Source organism: Anguilla rostrata, chromosome 13, assembly GCF_018555375.3.
Source record: "Anguilla rostrata isolate EN2019 chromosome 13, ASM1855537v3, whole genome shotgun sequence".
In the NCBI taxonomy this organism is placed as follows: Eukaryota; Metazoa; Chordata; class Actinopteri; order Anguilliformes; family Anguillidae; genus Anguilla; species Anguilla rostrata.
Window position 1 is genome coordinate 23,164,698 of NC_057945.1, and position 19,614 is coordinate 23,184,311.

The 19,614-nt window shown below is 40.7% G+C and overlaps 2 protein-coding genes across 2 annotated transcripts in view; one reads left to right on the forward strand and one right to left on the reverse strand.

Annotated features, from left to right (window-relative positions):
• Nucleotides 1-5,614: 5,614 nt before the first annotated feature.
• Nucleotides 5,615-10,347, reverse strand: LOC135238432 (troponin C, slow skeletal and cardiac muscles). The gene is made up of 6 exons (XM_064306307.1): nt 10,200-10,347; nt 8,441-8,471; nt 7,373-7,519; nt 6,951-7,065; nt 6,736-6,872; nt 5,615-5,963 (listed from the first exon to the last, which is right to left on the reverse strand). Exons 1-6 carry the CDS (start codon nt 10,221-10,223, stop codon nt 5,932-5,934), a joined length of 486 nt encoding a protein of 161 aa, XP_064162377.1. The 5' UTR covers nt 10,224-10,347; the 3' UTR covers nt 5,615-5,931.
• A 6,467-nt stretch (nt 10,348-16,814) lies between these two features.
• iars1 (isoleucyl-tRNA synthetase 1) overlaps nt 16,815-19,614 on the forward strand; it is a 64,302-nt gene continuing 61,502 nt past the window's right edge. Inside the window, exons 1-4 of the mRNA XM_064306306.1 lie at nt 16,815-16,903; nt 17,645-17,768; nt 18,977-19,133; nt 19,258-19,377. Coding sequence (XP_064162376.1) covers nt 17,650-17,768; nt 18,977-19,133; nt 19,258-19,377 — 396 coding nt within the window. The 5' untranslated portion in view covers nt 16,815-16,903; nt 17,645-17,649. The remainder of the gene's footprint in view (nt 16,904-17,644; nt 17,769-18,976; nt 19,134-19,257; nt 19,378-19,614) is intronic.

Genomic DNA, 19,614 nt, shown 5'->3' on the forward strand with positions numbered 1-19,614 from the left:
TGTATGGCTCCTGTGTTGGATGAAGTTTACATTAGGTTTGGCATACGGTGTTCAGGGATTATTGATGCTTATCCTTAACGCTGTTGCATTTCCTCTGTTTTATGGGTATTTACTGGTATAGTACCAGTATAGAGTATAGTCAGTGACGAAGTTCATGTTAAGACATTATCATCCTGAAGAATGAATTGTGTGAACTGAGAAATGAACCTTGTGCTAATTTGTGATTTTCAGTATAGTCAACATTGAAATGCAGTTTCAAATATATTGGTATTGATTATGGTCACTCAGTTGACTAGTAGACTTTTTAATGGGTGCTTCTTCACAGTTCTTAACCTCATTGGGAAGAATCTGAAAATTATTCCTCAACGGTGTTGAATGAGAAACTACAATATTTAAATCTTCTGGAATTAGAATTAAGATGGGGGTCATTGAAGAGAGTGGGATTTTGCAGTCACAGTATCAGAAAACCAGGTGTAAAGAGTTAACTGTTCTCAGAAGTTTTCGGAGTACTAATTTTTCAAATAATTACAAAAGGCCATGATTCATTTGAGTACTGAAATATTCATTGAAAATGAAGGGCCCAGGAGCTCTGGTTACATATTTTTAAGAGCAGTTTGCTCTTGAGTAAAATTTATAGTGGAGGATGGGGAATTGTGGGTAGGACTGCTAACATGCAGCATCCACAGTCTTGTTTAACTTGTCTTGATTTGTAAACATGGAGGCCCTTTGAGGGCACTAACAATGGCAGGTTTATTTGTGGAAAATTTTGACGCATTTCCACAGCTCACCCGGCTGTGGAGTAGGTGATGTCAGCTCCTAATACGTTGTACTCGTGGGGGGTGCCGTTTCACTATTGCTGTGATATGCTAAACGAGTGTCCAACAGCAGAGGTGGAACAGGGTGTTGCTGTGAAGCTATAGACCAGCCATTGGTCTCCGTCAATGTAAACTTACAAATGGACAATATCGGCGGATATTTTTACTGGACCTTCAGATTGGCTGTATGGTTGTGAATATAGGGCGATACTTTGGGTGGCAAAAAAACGTTGTGGGTAGTACACTTCTATTTTATTTTTTTACTTTGCTGGGAGGTCAGTTGATCACTTGAAAATGTGAAGGCTGTGTTTGCTAATAGCTCTTATTTAAGTGACAACACCCAGAAGTAGTTGTAATGTCTCCATTTTGGATGAAGAATTGACCATTTTTACAGTGTCATAAAGGTCAAACTGGTTGAATTCTTGATGGTGCATTCCTGGCTGATCCCGTCCTGCCCCCATTCTCGTTTGAGCTATAGGCTAGAATGCCGAGTCATAAATGGCTGGAATAAGCTGGCAGTATATCATTTCAATACTAACATGGCATCACCTGGACCCGAGTCTCGTTGGGTGAGGTCCAGTTTTCCCTCCTGGCACCGGTGTCCACTGGGGACTGGCCTTCCTGCAGTATGAAGAGCTCGCAGGCACCGGGCTGAGCTGGATTAATAAGAATAATACTCTTTATTTATACAGCACATCTCATACTGGCTTTCAGAGCTCTTTCCACAAAAGGGAACAAAGAAAGAAAAGACCAATGAAATGAGCCAGGTACAGTCTAGTCACAAATGCAACTAAAATTAGTAAAAACAGGCCTTCCCATACAAGTATGAACAAAAGAAAAATGGAGCAAATGAAAAGCATGTTTAAAAATGTTTTTAAAAGGTATTTAACAGGAAAGAATGGCTGAAGGTACTGATGCTTTCTGGTGAAGCAACCAAATGAAACCAGACTGCACAGTGAAAGCCAGCTCGCCCTTGGCTTTCAATTGTGTAACGGAGACAAAGGAAACCCTTATTGAACATTTGAAAACCTATTATATTTGATAGAGTCTAAGTAATTTTAAAATTTTGTTCTAAAACCAGCCAAGAGCTGGTTTAGGGGGGCAAAGACTGGAGCCATACGAGTCCTCATTTGTTATATTTAGATGTCTAGCTTCGGCATTCTGAATCAATCGGAGACTATCAATGCATTGCAGCTTACATTTGTGTATAGAACACGACAATGATCTAATCATGAGAAATATAGCTGACTACTTTGTGTCTTGAAACGATATCTAGGCTAATTCTATATTTCTTAGATGGCAGAAGCATACCTGTGATGTCTTAATATGTTTCTCAAAACCCAGCTTTGAATCAAAGACACCAAGGTTCTTTACCACACATTATTTGTTGGGAATTAAGGGACACTGACTTGCATGAGTAAAATCTAAATGTTGTTCATGAAATCTTTAATTAACAGAAAACTGCACTTCTCAACTATGCACTGATGAAATGGGATCTCAATATGAAGGCACTCTAATTACATGAATATTTATAGAAGATGTCTTAAAGTGAGAAATGACATTAACCAGTGAGACATTTTTAGAGGTGTTTGTATCATTATCTCCCCAGCTAACTGCAGTTTCTCTGTCAGTTTTGGAAAGTGCAGACAAGGACACACTTTCCTCTGGAATACGCAAAGCCACTGCTTCTCCCTCTCCAGCATTCCCCAGGCAAGCTCACGCAGACATTGACAGTTATTTCCTCAATTAGAGTTTAAATCAAATGCTTGTAGTGGAGGGGCAAATCATTAACCCAACCAGTGAAAATTTACCCCAGCTCTTTCCCCTTAGAAATTAAGCCTGGTGTCACTGAGATTTAAATAATTTGGTGAATGTGGATTCTATATTTCAGCAATAACTTTACTTGTATTTATTTTTCTTTACTTCCAAAGAAATACAATGAGATATTTTGGGGTCTGAGTAGGAGGCATCAGCCTCTTATTTTAGGGCCAGATGCTGTGTCTGAGCGACAGCTGCAGCAGGGCTGTTGCAGTTGTGAACATGAGTAGAGTGGTCTGTGGTACGCAGATCGCTTTGAACAGTTGAGAATTGTGTCAGCTTTAGTTCTGGACACGTAGTCAGAAAGCATCTCAGAGCGGGAGTGCAGATCTAGGATCAGGTTTCCCCTCTCCATATCCTGATATTATTCATTAGGGGTTAAAAGGAAAACTGATCCTGCATCAGCGTTTCTCCTCTGAGGTGCTTTATTCATACAGACCCTGTTCTACAGAATAATAAATGGAGGGTATGGAGCACAGCATGGAGGGTGTTTCTGTGTAGGAAAAGGACAGAACTAAGCTAATTTTGGCCCAGGATATCAAAGCTCAGAGAAGTGAATCCCCAATGTTCTGGATCTGAATGCCCATCTGAAAATCAGGAGGTTTAACCAGGTGCTGCTCATGATTCATTCCCTCTCTCTGTTTGATACCGAGTTCACAAAACACACTTCCCTGTTAAAATACTGAAACAAACCTAAACCTTTTTGCAAACAAGCTCTGTATTAACAGCATATATGTTGACATTTAGATATATGTGTATATATGTGTGTATATTTTTTAAAAATGAGTTGAATGTTGAGAGACTGATGAAAGGCATGCTTTCTCATATTAGTGCAGGGCTCTGCCATGCACGCGTTACCACCCTGTAGTTTCTGAAAACTTGTCACCACCTGTTCTATTCATAGCCGCCACTGGTTTGACAACTGCGCTAAGTATACAGACATGCTAATGAGTCTGGAGAGGGCATTCCATGGGCTTGCAGGAAAAGGGACCAGCGGGCTCTACTTTATTATTCATCGCTGGAGGAAAGGGGGAAGGGGGGGGGGAGGTGTGGAGGTGCACTGTGTTAACACTCTTCTTCTGGCATGTGTGGGGCTAGCCGGCTAAACAGGGTCAGAGAGGCAGAATAACGAGGGCTGGGAGGGTATTTGTGAATAAGCTCATTCAAAATGTAGTTTTGAAGCCTGGGTTCCGTCTTGCACATACTTGGCTAGAGGTAGAAATGCTGTGCGATTCTGAGGTCATGGAGGCAATTTGTAGTCATGGAGCCGGCCTCTAGGCTGTCCATTAACACTGCCCCCGTAACCATTCTGGTAAGCGTGCTAATATAGCATCACTAAAATTAACGATGCCCATGTCATTTAAAGTGACAGGGTATTAAAAACAAATTATCACTGGTGGGTCAGAGTTACGAATGAAAGGAGAAAATTTCGTCTGGAGGACATCTTCTGTGTGATGATTGTTTGGAATCAGAATAGGGCTGGGGTTCTGAGGGGTGTGAGGCCTTTTAGAGATATTTAGTTTGGTTTGTTCAGTTCTAAGAAGTGTGAGAGTACGGACACCATTATGTGGCTGTTTCAGTTCAGATGAAATTGTGTCGGAAAGTGTCTCTCAGGGTTCCAAAGACTAGGGGCCCTAACAGTGAAGGCCTGGTCACCCTTCGTCTTAAGTGTAGCCTGAAGAATGACCAGGAGTGTCCTATCTGAGGATCTTAAACTGTGCTGCGGTATATATGGGGTTAAAAGATTGTTAAGAGAACATGGTGCTAACCCATAACTTTCCATAAAAGTTAAAAGTAGAAAGAATTTTAAAGTCAATCCTGGAACTGGAAGCCAATGGGGGGAAGCTAGTATCGGCTGATAGTAGGGGAGTCTGGCAGCCGTTGGTAGGGGAGGAAAAAGGAGAGCTGTTGGATAATCCAGTGCTCATTTGGGGTTAGGGCACTGAGAATGTGCCTTAGATTTAAAAACAGTGAGAGGAAGCCAGGTATGTGCCCCAGCTGGCTCTATAGACAGAAGTGTCTGAGGGGGAAAAAACTAATCTGAAAGCCAAATAATCAGACAGGACTAATGGGACCAAGGGGAGAGAAAACAGCAGGAAGAAACCATGAATGAAAACTCTCATTAATTTCACCTGGTGGTGGTAGATAGTGTCTCAAACAGACAAAAGTCTTGTTTAACATCTTTAATACCAAAAATAAATATTAAAAACCAGCGGTACATGCTAACATGTTTTCACTCAGTCTTCTTGCAAGATGGAGGGGAAAGTAATGATATATTTTGATTCCTTTTGCCTCACGCCAGGCTTGAATCCTCTTTTTGCGGTGTAGTCAATTTTAATCCAAAAGTTTGGGCAGCCTAAGACTCACATTCAGGGTTGGCTACCACCATGGAACATTACACCCTTTCTGATTTTATACTATACTTGACATGATTAAGCACTCATTTCTTTTTTTCTTATTAAAAGCCTAACTAGGGACAGAAGTTGGAAACTAGCAATAGCTATACTCTCTGTATGCGGTACATCAGTAACATCAACTTGTTTGTAACGAGTTGAAGTGGTACTATGTTAACTTGCATTGTCCCTACCAAATAAACTATATGAAATGAAATGAAATACTGTAGTTAAAATACTGGGGAAAATCTGCTTTGAAGGCATGCTACACAGTACAGTATAGCGTCATTGCAGTTAAGAATTCTTACAATACTCCCCTGCTGAATATGTCAATAATTCAGTTTATTATTATTCATGTGTTCATTAATGCACCCAATCCATCCAATGAACACGACTGCCCATCTCTACTTATCCACAACTGTCTCCCCACAAATCTATTAATAAGTCTATGTCCCTCCTCCAATCCATGAGTACAACCATCTTTCTCAACTAATTTGTGTGAATTTCCTGTCAAACTATAATGAGGACTGGTAATCCTCATGTGATTATAGGTACAAAATATGATTTTACACACTGAAGACACAAGAGTAGAATTTTAATTCGGGTTTTATTAGATAATTTTACAGATATAGCATTTCAAAATCTTGCCACAAACCTGTATGTACAGTAGAATAACAAAACATTGACTATAAAATAAAAAAGGGAAATATTTATTTATCTTAGGCCGTTTCAGAAGTACTGGGGTTGTAATTGTGCAGCAGTAATGACCTTTTACTGTATTTAGTCTGTATGCCAGTTCAGCCCAATAAAGGCAACATACAAAATCACACCAGGAACTGAGGGACTTTGGTGGTGGTGCATGGTGGTGGGGGTGGGGGTATGGTAGCATTTAAATCTTCTCCAGTTTATTCTACTCCCTTCATGAACTCCAAGAACTCTGCAGCAAGAGAGAAACAAGAATTTATTTGTCATAGCAAGAGAGAAAACATTTTTGATCAGCTGGAAACAGAACTGATGTAACCATATGCATTTGTAGTGCCTTATGCATAGTTACATACACAGTTAAATGTTAATTTCACAGAGAGTCCAATGTGGATCAAATGTACATCAGCATAAAATCTACTCTATCACTGTTCATTTAACAATGAAAATTGCACTGTGTACATATAGATTTACATGTCGTCACCACTATTTATCGGTTATCCCATACTATATAGTATGTGTACATGGGTCTCATTTTACACCGTTTCTTGCCTAAAATGTTCTTTATGCTCAATATGATAATTTTTCATCTAACAAAGTTTTCATCTTTCATTTTTAATTCTATTCCCTACAACCCAGTGAGCACAAGCACAAATCTAGAAGGAATCTCGAGATCTAGAGGGGTGGAAATCTAGGTTGAGAGATGTTTTGACATAAATGGACTAGGTTAGATCAGGTTCAATCTCCAATTTAGCTCAGGTTTTACCCAGATATAGCCTGGCTCTGTCCTAGTTAGCTAGAAAACCTTTCACTTTTCAGCCAAATGTAGCCAGGATTTCACTGAACATTTAGATGATCAATATATTTGTTTGTGTTACCAAATGCAAGGTGACATGAAAGTTCTCTTTGTATGTGTATGTGCCAGGTGTTATAATGTCATGTGAGGTGATGATGGGTATCTGGAGATGGACCGATTCGGGGTGGCAGTTTTAACATGCATGCCTCACCATCATAATCAATCTTTCCATCGTTGTTTTTGTCTCCGTCCTTCATCAGCTCCTCTATGTCATCCTCAGTGATGGCTTCTCCAGTGGCTTCCAGCATTATCTTCAGCTCTTCGAGGTCAATGTAGCCATCCGCATTCCTGGGGTTAAGATGGACGTTAAACTGCTGCCTCTAAACAGATTGGGATTCGCCCTAATCCGTCTCGAGCGTGTCTTACTTGTCAAACATTCTGAAGAGCTCTGCCAGTTCTTCTTCAGATTTTCCTTTGCTGTCGTCCTTCATACACCTCACCATCATGACTAAGAACTCGTCAAAGTCCACCGTGCCACTGCCTGGAAAACAAGTATTCACAAAGTCCAGGTGATTTCTTTCCTAATGGTATGCAATTTATGGTCCCTTTTGTGAAAGAAGACAGAAACTTTCCAAACCCTAGCACCACACACATTATTTTCCCCCACACCTCATTTTTGTTCACTGTTTAATGGTATACTGTGTTGAAATCACACACACCCACACATGCACGCACGCATACACACACACACACACACAACATTACATACATACACCTAAACACACAAGCGTATACATGCATGTGCACCCACATAAGCACAGACACATATACACAGGTGGTGTCCATACCATCTTCATCCACCTCGTCAATCATCTCCTGCAGCTCCTCCGGAGTGGGGTTCTGTCCCAGCATCCTCATCACCTTCCCCAGCTCCTTAGTGCTGATGCAGCCGTCCTCCGCATCCTGCACGAAGATGTCAAAAGCAGCCCGGAACTCTGCAGTGCACAGACATGGAGGAGATACCAACATTTACACGCTGAGGGCCTTTTACCTCTCATATGCCACCAAGGCAGATTTTCTCACAAATAACATGACAGCACATAAAATACCCAAATGAATGGTTTTATTCATAAAATTCAAGACCCTGGTAGAAGGAGCAGTGGTCACTTATTTCATACTGACAGTTCTTGTCAGCAGCAAACCTTATTACCTTACTGCATTTATATAGCACTTTTTCCAAAGCGCTTTACAATTGATGCCTCTCATTCACCAGAGCAGTTAGGGGTTAGGTGTCTTGCTCAGGGACACTTCGACACGCCCAGGGCGGGGATCGAACCCGCAACTCTCCGACTGTCAGACAACCGCTCTTACCTCCTGAGCTATGTTGCCCCCATGTTCCTGAGCTATGTTATGGATATTACTGTACTGGTCATGCTCTGGAAGTGTTTGGCTGTTCGATAAAGTCAGACATTCAAATTATTTGATGATGTTCTCAAAATGTTTTTGATTCTGTACAATGGGTAACATTCTGGAAGTGTGTTTGTTCCTGGATATCTCTAATAATGTTCTAGGTGTTTTTAGGGTCTTCAAGAATGTTCTGGAAGTGTTTAGGCTATGGGTGTGGCAGAGGCTGACTGATTGCTGTTCCAGGCTCCAGTCTGGTGTAACATGAGCACTAATGTAGGGAGACTGATCTTCTGTTGCTTTTCAGACATACCCTGGAGCCACAGTTATCCACTTAAGGGCTAATAGATGAAGGAACATTGTTCTTTTCCCCTGGTGAGACTCATGTCTGCTTGTACAATGATATGGTGGAATGTCCACTAGCATAACATTGCAGTGGCTCCACAGTGTCCAGTGTCACTTCAAACACACACACAGCTTACTGATGGATAAAAATTCAATTTTACACATACCATTTTTCTGTTCTTCTGTGAGCTGCTCTACCTGTGGAAACAAAGTTGTTTCGACTGTTATTGTAAGCACATTAACTAACATTTCATTAATCATGTTTCTTTCTCCTCTTTTGTCCTGTAAGGATCTGCAAAGTATTATTATTATGATTAGTATTATGATTATGATTATTATTACTATTATTATTGCTATTGCTGCTGTTGTTAATACTGAAGTGATTATTATCGGAATTTCAAAAAGCATGCTATGTATATATGAAGTGGCAACAGTCAGAATTCAACGCCTGTATTACTATTAATCAATATTTATTTCAAGAAAGCTTTTCCCTTGAATAAACATGCCTGGAGGTGCTTTATAATGAGTCATGGGACAATGCGGAGAAATGCGAGCTCTTTAGGATAGCCACGTTACAAAGAGGAAGCCTGATACTGTGATTGACACAAGTTAAAAATAAAGGCCAGCGGGCTAATAAACCGCAGATAAAGGACTCAATACGCAACACTTTAAATAAGCGGTGCTGTGGATCTGGTTTAACAATGGGGCAGTAATCTAGGAAAAGCTGGCAGGCGTGAGCGAGGGAGACAGCTGCTTATGTAAGAGTTATTGTTGGGAGTGGGGGTCCTGAGGGGGGTCCTGTACCGATTCAACACAAGTTCCCACAATTTTATAGAAAAAATGCTGAAACTATCGTTCCAGTGCTGTATTTCCTTCTTCGTTTGCAATATGATAGATGGCCATGGGCAGAGGCAGGACGGTGAATGTTAGTGGGTGGCTGGTTGCCGTGGCTCTGACTGATAGCGCTGGAATTCAGCCTTGAGAATTTTTTTTATCTAAATCAGAGAGTCTCTCTCACTGGCACCGAGCAGGATGCAGGCAGCAGCGTCTGAGAGGCTTGCCAAAATTAGCCACGGCCGGAGATCGCTCCATTTGTAGTCATGGATGAAAGTGCGCTGTGGACCTCAAGCCCGAACCACGTCCGTCGCAGCAGAAGTGAGTTCCACCACCGATGATAACTTTTAGTGGCACTCTGGAGCTCACAAGCCCTGCACTCATCTCAGGCCAACACGATTACAATGCTCGGAGAGGAATGTTCCATGGCATTAGGCCTATGTGTCAATATGCTGCGCTGACCACAAGGGACATTTCTTTGATGTTCAGGGGCAAATAGGGAAGACATTGTGCATTCTACATTTGTTACTGTATGACATGACCTCACATGAAGAACTGCTCACAGTTTATGGTTCCAATTTCTATTCTTGTCCATAATACGCAATTTGGTCCTCACTGTAATGCAGAAGATCTCTCAGCTGTGGATTTCCATGTCATTATAATGGGCTGCACTGCATTCACCATAAAATGGTCAAAACTATAATTCTTACTGCATACTTTTTACTCGTATGTGTGGACACGTTAGTGCTACACTTTCTCCTCTGCTACATGTAAGTCAGCTTAGTATTTCCAAAGTTTTGTAAAAGCATACACTTATTCCTTTTCCTGGTGACAGTTTACCAAAAAACCCATCATAAAATGCATTTTGTAAAAAAGTTATTTAAAACAAAAAGAAAAAAGTTTTAAAAAAGTAAAACATTATTTAAACCAGTACAGTAACTGAGGTGAAATAATAATTTATGAGCTGATTTTTCTTGACATCCATATATTAAATTTAAATTTCATGACGTCCATAAACGAAAGTCTTTAAATGCAAAAATATCAGCCACATTACATTATTACCCCCCAGACATGCCAGACATTGTGACTCACCGCTGCTTTGTAAATGTCGTCCATGGTTGGAGCTTGTGAGATGACCCCCCAGTCGTGGGACGCGTAGGGGAGAGGCACGTAGCAGAGCGGGGTGGTGCTCTCACAGCTGGGGGTTTTATAGGAGGATCCTGGTTCGGGCAGGTCCCTCCCAGCCCTCCACTGCATCACATCATGCCACTCTGCGCCTGTAGATCAATCACAATCGCCCATGGCTCAGATAAGAATGCGGTGACTCTTGTTGGGAATACTTTAGACGGAGTGGAAGAGAGCCATTCCCAGCCCTTTGCCCCTTAATTGCACCCGAATGGGCAGGGGACACAGAACATTCCAGCAGAGGGTTCACAGCTCGAGGGGGTTGAGGTTGGGGGGGGGCATGGTGGCTCACAGTGGTGCAATGGAGGGTCAGGGCAATGCTCTGACACAGCTCAAACAGGCACTCACTTAATTCTCTCATCAAGAGGAGAGCTGCTTGGCTGGATTTTTAACTCCCAGTGCAGAAATTTTGTTGAGTGAAATGCCACGTTTACATGAGAAGGCCAATGACGCATGTGCAATCAAGCAGTCTCAATCTATCATTTATTTACTACAGCACCATTTATGATCAGACTGCTGCATATGGCTTCACAGGGGGAATAAAAAGAAACAGGGAAAAAAAATTATCTCAGTCAATGTGGGGAAAAGAAGCATTCATCCCTGACACCGTAAAAGGTCACAGAGTTGAAAATACATGGGATATAAAGATTGATAGTAAAATAGTAGCACATGACTCTTTGAATTCTCAGTGACCAGATGTTTTCTTTGCCCTGGAAGGTTTGATATGCACATGTAATTAAATAGAAAAGGCCAGTACATGCAATTAGATTAGATAGAAAGCCAATTGCTTGAACCAACCAGATAGTTTTAATCTTAAACTGGTACAGTATCATGAACAGGAATAAGAATGACTGGTGTTAATTGAAGCCAGATAACTGGGCAGAATGTTGTAAAGCCAACCTCACAAAGTGTAGGAGTCTGATCATTTTGTCTGTTTGCTTCAGCCTGGCACCTCAGGTTAACACTACACAGTAAACTCCTGGCCACTCATCAGGCAAAGGCATCAGCTGTCATCAGCGAGAAACAGGTGCTAGCTTTCCTGTAGTAAGCTTGCTTGGAAAAAGGCACATGTATTAAATGAGTGCACATGCTCAACTACCGTGCTCCATATGGGTCTGGATAGTACCGTAATTTCATGAACAATTTAACATTGCTTTGAAAATGCTTAAATGTGAAAAACAATAAAAACCTTGGACCTTATGATTTTAAGGTCCAAGCCAAGGTGAAGAGAAAAAGAAAAGAAGAGGACATAACTAAGACAGACAGACAAATCAACAAACAACGAATCTCTGAAAAGAAAAAAAAACCTTCCGGTGGAAAAGCGATATAATAACAGATGGCTTGTGCTTGTTCACGACAACATTTACAAAAATTTTGAAAAGATGTGTAATTAATTTGTTTAATTTATGGTGTTGTTGTGGAATCTCCTTAAAATTAAAAATTAATTAGAAATATTGAAAAATTTCTAATTAATTTTAAATTTGAAGGAGATCTGAATGTCTATTGGGATGGCAGGTATGCCATCCCGCCAAGTTACGCCTTGGCGGGGGCATGCCCCATACCTATACAGCACCGAGAGTTTGGCACTTTTCAGGGTTCCCCACAGAAATAACCACAACAGCCACAGACACTCAGCCCTTAAAAACATTAAATTCTGTTCATTCTGACCCCATTTCAACAGACAGAATTCATAAACAACTTCACATGTCCACACAATAAAGCCCCAAACTAAGGGGATTTTGCGTTTTCTCCTTCTTCTTCTTCTTCTTCTTCTACTTCTTCTTCTCTTTCTTCTTCTTCTTCTTCTTCTTCTTCTTCTCATTCTTATTTTTCCTGCCGCCTATCCCACTAACAACATGTCTCCCCATTGGACATTTCTCTGACACCAGCCAAATCTGCACCTACACGACCCAATCAAAAACGCGCATACACACGCAAAATACCCATACATTTTTACTCTGAAACATTTCCTGTTCAAACAGCTAGTCTGCCTGTGGCCTAGTGGGTAAGGTTACAGTCTTGGGAACATGGGGTCTTAGGTTCAAACCCAGCTTGGAACACGATTCTTTAACCTGCTTCAACCCTCACTAATAATTGTCTACTAGCCTACTTATCAATTATTGCTTTTGCACCATATTTACCCGCCGTTCACCGTTCTGTTATTAACCGGCTACAATATTGCTAAGCCACATGGATTCAACGGGAGCTCTTCTGTGCTTACTGGCCTGTGTTCTTTAAAACCACCGGCAGGTTTGCTAATGATATTTCACGCATTGCATAGCTATGGCATGGTGCTGCACTAACGAAGTCACAGACTGGTAAACCTCCGGTTTCAGGCTTGAACCCTGACTCGCCCTCAGGCAGATAATTTCCTTTTACACTAACGTTTTCTTACGCCTATATTTGCTTTACCAAAACTCACTCACGACCACCCATATGCATTTAATCACGGCAAATGTATTCCTTTTATTAAAAAGTTACACCAGTTCACCACTGTGCCATTTCTACTAACTATATTTCTTCACTTGGCTACCGTACAAAACTTTCATATCAGCAAACGCCACGTTTCTATTTCTACATTCATGTTACCTCGCTCTGTTCTCTATCTAGCCACATACGCTACACACAATTACTACTTATGTACATTCTGCAACTCCGCAGTTTGAACAGCTAATCCGACCGTGGCCTAGTGGGTAAGGTTACAGGCTTGGGAACACTGGGTCGTATGTTCAAGCCCAGCTTGGAACACGTTTCTTTTACTTGCTTCGACCCTCACTAATAATTGTCTACTACTTCTTAATTATTGCTTTTGCACCATATCTAACCGCCGTTCACCGTTTAGTTATTAACCGGCTACATTATTGCTAAGATATATGCATTATGACTTACCGTCTGTACGTTCAGTTATTGACCGGCTACAATATTGCTAAGCCATATGGACTCAACGGAAGCTCTTCTGTGCTTACTGGCTTGTGTTCTTCTTTAAAACCACCGACAGATTCGCTAATGATATTTCACGCATTGCATAGCTATGGCATTAGCTAACGAAGTCACAGACTGGTAAACCTCACTCACTCACGGCCACCCATATGCATTTCATGACGCAAATGTATTCATTTTATTTAAAAGTTACACCAGTTCACCACTGTGCCATTTCTACTAACTATATTTCTTCACTTGGCTACCGTACAAAACCTTAATATCAGCAAACGCCACGTTTCTACATTCATGTTACCTCGCCCTGTTCTCTATCTAGCCACATAGTATCTAGCCACTTACTACGTGTACGTTCTGCAACTCCGCATTAAAACATTACATTTAAAATCATGATTCACTCATAAGTATAACTACTAGCACTGAACATGAGAAAAAAACATTCGTGCAATAGATTACATTACAGTACAGGCAAATAATGAGTGCAATGTTATTTAACCCTCCACTTCAACAACTAACGTTCAATACAGACTGTTATATATACCATTTGATAAGGAATATAAGCTCGCTCATGGTCACTCCATTTACTTCGCACTATACTCCGTGATCATGTCAACCTTCACCTACATGCCCATTCTGCTAAAAACATATTGTTTCAACTACGGAATTTCGTAATTTCATTTTAATTTCTCTCACACTGTTGTTTTCTCTCATATGCAAAGCCTGCTGGGACATATGCGTCTGCTCCTATTCTCCACTATCATGTTTTCCGGTTCTCGTTTAGCAAAACAGCGAAGAGGATTCCTACCTGCAGATAAGCCTATCAAAATGCCTTATAAACCTTACAAACACTAAAAGTGCATCTCCACGAAATAACAGACAATGGAGCAGGACAGAAGGATAAACCTTACAAACACTAAAAGTGCATCTCCACGAAATAACAGAAAACGGAGCAGGACAGAAGGCTACACAAGTTGCGACCTAGGGAGTTATAATTCTACGGGCGTGTTGATTATTTTGACAGTCAAGGCTCGTTGGATGGACGTCAAATCCGTGAGTACATACCATATTCCATCTGCGTTCCTGATGCGTTTACGCTTAAGCCGGGCACCCACCGCACGCGTATCGGCCGCGAGCGCACTACGCGCGTATTACGCGCGTAACTGAAGCGTAGTTGAAGTACTGTTATTACAACGGCAGCGGGCGACGTCGTCTCCACCAGATGCGAACGCGTCGCGTACCGGCTGCGAAGCTCGCGCGACACAAGCGAACTGAAGCGTAGTTTTTCGCTTCAGTTCTATTTTTTCGGCTTGTCGCGCGTCACGATGGCCTGTTTATACACAGAAATATGCTCTAAAATGCTAGGTATACATGCTCTGATTTATATTTCATCCTTATATTACTGGGGGTGTGTCCCTAGTTACCTCCCATATATTTTATAAGCAGCTAAAAAAAATACAAGCCGTTTCGTTTTGTAAAAATAAATAAATAAATAAATAAATAACTGGAACCTGGGGAAAAGGCAAACTTAGTTTCGCTGTCTTATTTTGCGGAGGGGGTGGGGTAAATTTGAAAATACACCACAGAAAGACGGAGCCTATTGAATGACGTAGAAGTGAATGCACCGAGCAGCCGTTTGTTAGCTCGAGTTTTGGAAGGTAGTTTTTAACCAACCATTGCTCAGCCTATTTGACTTCTCCGATGTCTTCGTTCGCCGTGCTTTCAAAAAGGGCTTGTTAATAAAAATCAGATAATCCACAGATCTTTTAAAAAAATCAGATTATTTAGTGGTCTTGCCGATGAAAATGCACCTATTTTATAAATGAAGTTGTAAGCAAGCCTTTATTGCACTTTTACTTCAAAGCTTCCGGTGTTCATGGCGTTGTGTTCATATTCCTTCAAGATTGAACTGTTACTGTCTTTTTCATGATTAGCTGATTTTACTAAATCTGATCCTATAAATGTTTTGACGTGAATGACAAGACAACACGGGAATTCCCAATGGTTGATTACGGATTATTTATTATTATTATGATCATTACATATTCTTCATGAAATTGGCACGCTTGTTAACCAAGCAAATAAATTAATACAGTTTGAGATTGATTGTTATGCAGGCTACGTTGCGATTTAAGTTTATGGTAATTCTTGAAAGCGTTTACTTTCTCACGTATTTACGAGTTAACGAAATATTACCAAATTAACAAACTGAAAAAGGTCTCTCACCAAAGTATTCACTTAACCCATAATCAACAGTCGTGAACAAACGTGAAATACACGATGTAATCCCACTGCAGACTGCGAGAGCTACTAGCTTTTACGCAAGCCTTTGCGCGACACAAACGGAACCAGTGGAGACACCCTACGCGTCGCGCCGTGCTGCTTCGCCCTGCTGTTTACGCGACGCTTTTACGCCACTGCATCCTTTCTCACAGCCACTGTTTTACATATATAGCAAACCGAAACTGCTGAACGGTACACGCTCATCAGACTGTACAGATTCACACAACGATAGCCATAATCCACAACCGTTTCTTGCAGGGTCGCATTTCTCACTCTCATAATAAAACGCTTTACAAAAAGAACTGATATCTCATAAAAACACGTTTTCAACGTACAAAAATGCCAAGTTACTAAAAGTATTGATATCAAAATGACGCCAAGTTACGATACTACAAACAATATAGGCTATCTTGCCTCACCGAAATGACATAAGATGTATCTCAAAGCAATGCTACCCAATATTTCCTCAGTTCTTTCAAGTCACTTGGCCCTGTGTTTTCTAATCTTACCATTTCTCAATGTCATGCAAACTTTCTGTCAGATCAAAGAGACAAATATTTCGAATTGCCTCATGGAACACATTGAACATTGTACATTGAAATTAATGTATAAATTAATTAATGTACAGAACTGCTGCTGAGCAACGACAGGAAGCACATTTCTCCAGAAAACATGTTTATACTTGCTTCTGAACTGAATTTGAGTACATGTGCAAGTTATTGTATATTTGCTACGTACAATAAATACTGCATGTAAAACACATATTGTACATACATACATAGAGAACTTCTTTACCCGCATGGGGACATTTCCCTGGCAGCATCTTACATTCACATTCACGAACACACTTGTACCAAGAAACATACTATCATTCACGCAACAGAAAGCCTGGGCAGCGAAATACATAGGCCTACATACCAATACAAATTGGACATACACACACCTATTCAATCAATCTTGACTGTGAGAGAGCCATCCACACATATATTTCATGTTCATGTAGTGCATGCTTATACACAGGGCCAAGTGACTTGAAAGAACTGAGGAAATATTGGGTAGCATTGCTTTGAGATACATCTTATGTCATTTCGGTGAGGCAAGATAGCCTATATTGTTTGTAGTATCGTAACTTGGCGTCATTTTGATATCAATACTTTTTAGTAACTTGGCATTTTTGTACGTTGAAAACGTGTTTTTTATGAGATAACTCTATACACTACCAAATGGTTAACAGACCCGTGGTGAGTAACACTTCTTTTTTCACTTTCACCATCTTTGTGAAACATGCTTCGTTTTTCTTCATAGTTCCGGTTCCGCTCACGCTTGCGCCTCCCTTGCATCATTTCCCTTCTACAACCACCTGGCATTTTAGTATTACGCCGGCTGAGGAGCATGTGAGTTTTCTCCCTTGAATGAGCAGGCTGTTCTGTATTTATGAAATCTGCTTTTGGCGAGCTGCATAATGCAATTTTATCTGGTTCTTGTTGAGTGCGTGTACGTCGTAGCTTGGAATTTGTGACTGCTAGTTTCCAAAATTTTGCTTGAGCTTCTGTCGTCATAGCTTGCTAACGTTGCAGCTAGCCTCTTCGCCACTTGCCGATAACGGATGAAGTTATGCAGGCAAAGTTAATGACCTATTTATGCCACGTCAATAATGCTATGTCTGAATGAACAGCACGCATTTTAGCTGTCTCACTATTCCATTAAGTTCAGATAAAATCGGTACAATAAAAAGGCAAGGTGATGCTACGAAAGTGTGAAACGTTAGATATGTACACTGTTCAAGTTCAATAACACAAAGATGAGGAAGTATAGGAAACTGTTTAGCGACAAGCTATCTGGCAGTAACTGTCTGTTGTAGAGTATGTCAATCACTGTCTGGCACTAATTGTTGCGTAGATTGTAACTTAATTCGGTTGCATTTAGTGTTATTGTGAGCCAGCCAGCTACACGACGCAGCGTGTACCCCAAGTGTGCACTGGCTCTGCCAAGTTTAGTATTTATGAGCGTAAATAGTTCTGAGAGACTTGATGGAGGTTTGGTTTCACAGTCATTAGGAAAGCAGTGGAAACCCAATTTCCAGGGTGTTTGTAGGAATATGCATTACTTATTGCGATATACTATGTGTTTTTTAGACACCATGGTGGAACCAGTTCCGGAATTTATTCACTTTCCGACCGAGGAGGAGCGAATCCTTCAGCTATGGAACGAGAAGGATTGTTTTCAGGAGTGTCTGAAACAATCCAAGAACAGGCCAAGGTAAACAAGGTGTATATAAATTGTAAACTGAAAATAATGTTGACGTTAATCTCTTGGCCAGATTAAGACATTGTTTTTCTTCAGATTTGAAAGCCAAGGGTGAGGTTTGGCTTTGTTATGTTCGGTATGCAACTGTAGAATGCCTTGGCACCTCTCCCTTTGCATATTAATTGCACCAGTTTATGGAAACACTATATCAGTTCTTCCTTGTCCTGACACTGTTATAAGACAAGCTTTCATTAAATTACTATGGGCCATGACCCGATGAGGTCAAATCAAGTACAGTGGAGCTCACCTGGGAAGATATTCACATAATGTTGCATTTGGTTCAGTTGGGTTACAGTCCATTAATCCATCAGTACAGTACTGATGTATTTTTAATTCCTGGACTCAAAGCATTGCACATGGGAATAGGGACTATTGCTGGTGTTTACTAATAAACGCAGCTTTCTATGCATTTTCGAGAGCTGATCACCTTTAAAAACATACTCAATACTTATCTTATTATCTTTCAGAAACTCTTAAACGGTTTCTTTTATTAATACAGGTTGTCTCACTGAGATCAAGATGTCCATCACAGAAACCTGTTCAACAGCAATTTTGCAACACGTCACAACCCTCACTGACTGTTAAAACGTAATGTTCCGGGAAATCATTTTAAGACGAAAGCAGAATGGCATCATACAAACTTTTTGTCCCTGCAAGGAACACTAACATCAACAGCAAAACAGAAGTTTCAAACTCTTCTAAACTATTTAGGCTAATTTAAATGGAATATTTTCCATTAAGAATGGCACGCCCACATAGCCTGCAGTTTGGAATAGAATTTAGTAGAAGTTTTTGGCTCTGAAATGCAGATGTGTCACTTTACATGTTAGAGGGTATACAGTAAGTTGACTTACTGACTTGTCTGAATGGTATAAGTTATAAGGGTTGGTTCCCCACAGCAAAGCACAATGACTTGTTCAAACCAGTTAGTCTTTCATAGCATTTGGTAGCTGTGCCTGTTTATGGGTTTATGAGACCTCACTGTGCAATCACTTTTATGCTTTATAATTATTGATTAATATCTTTCTGCCCAGGGACCGCAGATGTAAATTAGCTATATATAGCTATATATAACTCTGGCCCAACGGTTGTGTTGTGCATGGCCTCTGTTAAATAAATAAACAAATAAACTAAACATTGATTGATGTCACTCTGTGCAGGTACACTTTCTATGATGGACCACCCTTCGCCACTGGTCTCCCCCATTATGGGCACATTTTGGCTGGCACCATCAAAGACATTGTTACTCGGTTTGCCCATCAGAGTGGGTATCACGTGGACCGGAGGTTTGGATGGGATTGTCACGGTTTGCCTGTGGTAACTTTTTTTTAGTTTATTCGTTTTTTATGTGTATGTGTACATACGTACCAATAGATAAAGCTGATACTGATGTATATCTCCCCACACACTCATAGAGAATATCTGTTTTGTGTCCTTTTAGGAATATGAGATCGATAAAACCCTGGGCATCAAAGGGCCAGAGGATGTCGCTAAGATGGGGATTGCGGAGTACAATAAGCAGTGCAGGAGTATTGTGATGAGATACGCTAATGAATGGGAGGTAAGAGCTTGGCTGCCATGCCCCCAGTGCTCCAGTCATTTCACACAGAAGCAGTCAAATTACCACCGCCTTATTTTTACCTTCACCATTTCTGTGTCCAAATTTTTTTTTCTTATAGTTTATCAAAACGTGCTTGCCCGTTTACTTACAGGCAAATGAATAATAATAATAAATGCCTAATAAATAAAACCTTTATTCTTTACTCTCAAAGACTCTAACACAGCCAAGTATTGTCTC

Bases quoted from the DNA above. Each gene is read 5' to 3' on its own strand.
- LOC135238432 (XM_064306307.1), bottom strand. From the start codon at position 10,223: ATGGACGACATTTACAAAGCAGCG. The intron at 7,520-8,440 runs GTATGTGTAAAA...TGTGCACTGCAG, and splicing joins CACAGAAGAACAGAAAAATG to AGTTCCGGGCTGCTTTTGAC. The intron at 6,873-6,950 runs GTAAGACACGCT...TCTTAACCCCAG, and splicing joins CTCTTCAGAATGTTTGACAA to GAATGCGGATGGCTACATTG.